The sequence below is a fragment of the Sinocyclocheilus anshuiensis genome, unplaced genomic scaffold (genome assembly GCF_001515605.1).
Source record: "Sinocyclocheilus anshuiensis isolate Anshui unplaced genomic scaffold, SAMN03320099.WGS_v1.1 scaffold186, whole genome shotgun sequence".
Lineage (NCBI taxonomy): Eukaryota > Metazoa > Chordata > Actinopteri > Cypriniformes > Cyprinidae > Sinocyclocheilus > Sinocyclocheilus anshuiensis.
This window is the reverse complement of record NW_015542355.1, coordinates 1,758,007-1,763,171: the sequence shown is the minus strand read 5'-3', so window position 1 is coordinate 1,763,171 and position 5,165 is coordinate 1,758,007. Positions and strand designations below refer to the sequence as shown.

The window sequence follows — 5,165 nt, the reverse complement described above, 5'->3', positions numbered from 1 at the left end:
GCTGCAATATAACAAAGAGTGAAAAATTTAAGGGGGTCTGAATACTTTCCGTACCCACTGTATATATGTATATGTATATATATATGTATATATATATATGTGTATATGTGTATATGTGTGTGTGTGTATTATATCAATTTTATATTTTGGGGGATTATTTCGGTTTCTTTGTTTTATTCAGGTTTTTTTGTGTTTTTTTGGTCACATACAATGTCGTGATACACAATGGCTTTTTTAATAAGATTGTATCCTTCCTGCTGATGGACAGCTCTCTTAACTGTGACCAAGAAGGTGCCGGAGAGATCCATCCGTCACTGCTGTCACTGGCTGAGCCGTCATCCTCTTCCTCCTCACGCCCTGATGAAGGTGAGACGAAGATCTGTTTTGGAAAACTCAAAAACAGGGGGTATGTGTAATTACACTGCAGCACATTACACTTGTGTTGCATCGATGAGTCACTGCACACACCGCAAACGAACGTCGCTGTCATCAAATTAGAGGAGTTCTCAGGATATTACATTTATTCAGGTGGTTCATGAGTAACACTCTCTTATGTGCTACTTGATTGCAAAAGGAAATAAAGCACAACTGATACAGAAAAACATGTGTTCTCAGTACTGATATCTGTCAGTTCATATAAACGTACGATCGTCTGTTCATAGGTCTCCTCGGCCAGAAGCAGCCCCACCATGTGCTGCCGGGCATGAGCAGTGACAGTGAGCTGGACTGTGACACGGAGAACGAGAATGAGGATGAAGTGGTGGCTCTGGAGGCTGGAGACTGTGCGTTTGACACCAGAACTCTACCCTGCCCAGGTTCATATCTCACACTTAAACCACTGCTACCAGCCTAAAGCTTGGCCGTGTTTTACTGAACTTGTCCTTCATGGTCTTTAAGCTTTTTGATCTAAACGCTTATACTTAAATGACAAATCTCAGTCCAGAACCAATTGAAAATGTAACTTAATTTTTTTTACATATGTAAATTTGGATCATTCTTACTGAAAATTAGTCAAAAAGTTACTAATTATAACAAAAGTGTGGAAGCCCATTTCCATCACATAATTAAAAAAAAAAGGTAATTGCAACATTTTATCTCACAATTTGGACTTTGTTTCTCACAATTCTGAGAATTGCAAGATATAAACTTAGAATTCAGATTTTTTTCCCCCCTGCAATTCTCATAATTCTGAGTTTATATCTCGCAATTCAGTTTTTTTCCCGCCATGGAATTTAAAAAAAATTATTAAAAAAAAAGGTAATTGCAACTTTTTAATCTCACAATTGTGACTTTTTTTCTCAGAATTGTCATACGTTAACTGAGACAAAATTCAGAAGTGTGAAATAAAATTCACAATTATCTATCTTTCTTTTTAAATCCTGTAGTGGAAATGGGCTTCCATACAAAAGTGATTCAGACTCTCAAAAGTGTCTATTTAACATTTATTTTTTACTTCAAAAAACTTAATTATGAATGTCATGTTTATTATTTTTGAGGTGTTATTTGATGTTTTCAAAAAATTTTGGTTGGTTGAATATGCAGATTATTGCAGAAAGTCAAAATTGTTAAATCAAAGTAAAATCATAATTTAGCCTTTAGTTCTTCCCTTTTAATACAGTGTTGTTTTATATTAGGCAAACACCCAATCATACAGCCTATATGACGGATAAATGTAAGTGCTTTGTTAAAGTTAAAAATAGAGTTGTGCACAGGCCAGCCACCTGCTTAGTCTGTCATTATCTCCGTGTGTGGGCCGCGGGCACCAGCCTATTACAATATTAAAGTATATAATATCACAGTACAGACTTGTGTTCCAGCGGTCTGTGTGTGGTCTGATGAAGAAGCGTCTGTGTCTCGTTCTCAGGCGAGCAGCTGATCCCTGATGATCTGAGCTTTGTGACTGGAGAGACCACAGAGAGATGATCCGCCACAGTGGTACAAAAATGTCTGCTAGTCACATGAACCTTCCTGTGTCAGCAGGCACATAATGTGCTCTTTACATTATGTCTGTGCACTTACTTTATATTCAGATGTTCAGAACAGGATTATATGTTTCTCTGTGCTACTGTATGTGTTATTTCAGAGAAACTACTTTTGGGAAAGGTTTTTTTTTTTTTTTTTTTCCGTTGTGAAATGCGTAACATTCCGTTATAAAGCTAGGTGTATACATTTTGTGTGTGTGCATAACTAGGTAATATTACAGTTATATGCATATTCTTTACGTTTGCAATGCTGCTTATTGTCATAAATTCATAGGGAGTTGCCAAACACCTCTTAGTTTTTTGAGTCAATAACTTGAGTTTTCAAGTGTTTTGGCACATCGAGTCAAAGAATGTAAATACAGGTGCTGCTCTGCTACTTTTTATGTGGCATATTCTTATTGCAGGATATACGTAGATGTTAGTGAGGGTTTTTGTTGTTGTTTGTTTTTGTTTTAATTTTATGTAGCTTGTCTGTGAAAATATTAAGCTGTCTAGAACACAAATCATAGATTCCTATACCTAAAAAGGTTACATTTGACTAAATGTCTGCAAAAAGGGAACATAAAGCCAATACAAGTTCAAACAATTTTCTGACTTTCACAGTGATTGTTTTTATATATTTCAAATAAGAAGTTATTTAGCATTGCACAGCTTATGAACAAGCACTTATGAACTTATTAATGCTACATTCCCGTTTTTGCTTGTTTTTGTTGTTGTTTGTTTTGTTTAGTTATTTTTTAACACGTTAACTCTTATAAGATGTCCAAATAAAAGGCAGTTACGTACTTAAACCAAAGTCTCAGGTGGGCCCAAGTCTGTGTTTTTAGTCCCAGGCTCGTGTGTTTGTGTGGTTTGGTTTGAGCTCAGACAGGAAGCATTGATGATGTCGTCTGTCATGGCATCATCAGCAGCTGGGGAGTGATGAACTTCTATTCGTTTGAGGTCATGGTCTTGCTCTTTGCATGCACAACTTTCACTCAGTACAGTCTGCTGAACGTGAATGTTTTGTGGAAAATTGTACAGCCAGTAATGCATTGCTTTTGCTGTTTAATCATTGGCTTAAGAAGTGCTTTATGCAAATACTTTTTTTTTTTTTTTACTTCACCTCCAGCATGTACTGCAAAGTATAAAACAATGATAACAGTGTTCCTGTGACTATTCAATGTAAATCTTATTCTGTTTTTTTGTGCTGTAATAATGTTCCTATTTTGATGTTTTGTTTCATGTGAGGAGCAAGAGGGCAGTCTGTTCTCTGTGCACATTTCTAGTTTACTGGTTTCTTTCTCTAGCATGTTTTTAAAGACTTTTTGGGGGCCCAAAACAAACTGGAGTATATGCACAGTATGTACTGTATATATCTAAATTAGAACCTGAACAAATAAATGACGTGATACAACAACTACTATTATTATTAGTAGTAGTAGTATTAGTATTATCTAATTTCACCTCCAAATAAGAAATGTATAATACATTGATTAATAAAATGTTTGTATTATTTTTATGACAGCATTTTCTTTTATTTATTTATTTTTTTTTAGGTGTTTCAGGTGTTTTTTTTTCCTTTATTTTTATTTTATTTACTTTATTATTATTTATATACACTTAATAATAATAAACACTTTTTTTCTCACGTCCGCTGACTGTGGTACGCGGAAGACGTCCAGGCGGATGACGTAAGACGTCGGCGTTGCGTGATTAGTGACGAATGCAGAGAGAGAACAAAATAAAACGCCGGTCACGAATTAGAAGCACAGAACGAGGATTTGTAAAGAAAAATGTCGGAGGATTTCTATATAAGCCAAGCGGAGACTGGTTTTCCTTTGTTAAAGTAAGGAAACTTTTTGTTTCCATTGCTCCTGCATTTCTCAGAGGCGCGCGCACGACGCCTACGTCTTACGTCATCCGCCTGCACGACTTCCGCGTACCACAGTCAGCGGACGTAAGAAAAAAAGTGTTTATTACGTTTGAAATATGGATATTTATCTTACAAAAATGCATGGATTCGCTACAGGAGGCCTTTATTCACCCCCCGGAGCCGTGTGAGGGACGTTTTATTACGGATGCGCACACTTTATTTCACTCTTCTGAACTGTTGACAACCAACACCCGCTTGCCCCCATTGAATGGCTTGGGGGGGCCAGGACAATTTTTAATATAACTCCGATTGGATTCGTCTGAAAGAAGTAAGTCACATACACCTAGGATGCTTTGAGGGTGAGTAAAACACAGGCTACTTTTCATTTTTGGGTGAACTATGAACCCTTTAACCATGGTTTTATTATAGTAAAAGTGTAGTAACCATGTTTTTTTTTTTTTGCCATATTGATTACCATTGGTATAACCAGAGTTGTACTATAAATAACTTGGTTAAACTATAGTTCAGGGGTAGGCGAGTTCGAGCTGAACTCTGCAGGACTGCGGCTCTCTAGGACCGAACTTGCCTACCACTGCTATAGTTACTGTAGCAAAACCATGATTAATTTGTGGTTACCATAATTAAGCTACAGTGACCATGTTTTTTTTGTTGTAGTAAAACCATATTTTATAAATTTAAGTTTGTTAAAATTTTCTTTAAATTAAGGTAGAGCTTCAAACATCATAATGGTACTAAAAATAGACTTTTGAAACTTCAAAAATTAGATTTTTGTGGTGAAATGTGACTGTACTTTACTTGCGAGATTCACCGTCTAATGTTCGCATGCCCGTCTGCACCTGCTGTCTGGTCTAGTCTGTAGGGTGTGCAGTGCCAGGTCAGTGCTGTGTGAGAATAAGCCCCCGGTAGTGTTTGTGGATGAGTGCATGTTGGCTCGGATTCTGTCCTCCTCACATCCGTTCCCGCCCTTCATCCAGCACCTGACTGCCAACACTCACGGCCTCCCGTGTTCACGTCATTCTCTAGCCGTTATTGACACCGGATCCATTATAACATTTCTAATAACACACCTGGTTTGGGCTGTAAAACCTTTACCTAGTGTTCCCATTATTGAATGTGGGTGTTTAGTGCTGATGACCGATCTTCAGGCAGTTTCGGGGGGGGGTTATGTAACACGGCGGATGTGGTTTTTGTAGGAAAGTGTTGTACGCCAAGTCGACGGTTTTAATTTACTGCTCATCCAGAGAGCGGCACACTAAATCCTGTTCTCAGCGCAATTCATCACTTTCAATCTGGACCACTTGACCGGA

At 37.4% G+C, this 5,165-nt stretch overlaps 1 protein-coding gene across 2 annotated transcripts in view; it reads left to right on the top strand.

Moving 5' to 3' along the window:
* Positions 1–3,477, top strand: part of LOC107691657 (E3 ubiquitin-protein ligase TRIM37-like) — a 20,019-nt gene extending 16,542 nt beyond the window's left edge. The window contains exons 22-24 of one of the 2 annotated variants that reach the window (XM_016490394.1): positions 243–366; positions 663–815; positions 1,865–3,477. In XM_016490394.1, coding sequence (XP_016345880.1) covers positions 243–366; positions 663–815; positions 1,865–1,923 — 336 coding nt within the window. In that variant the 3' untranslated portion in view covers positions 1,924–3,477. Of the gene's footprint in view, positions 1–242; positions 367–662; positions 816–1,864 lie in introns of those variants that run through there. The other variant, XM_016490392.1, reaches the window with a different exon arrangement.
* The last annotated feature ends 1,688 nt before the right edge of the window (positions 3,478–5,165 follow it).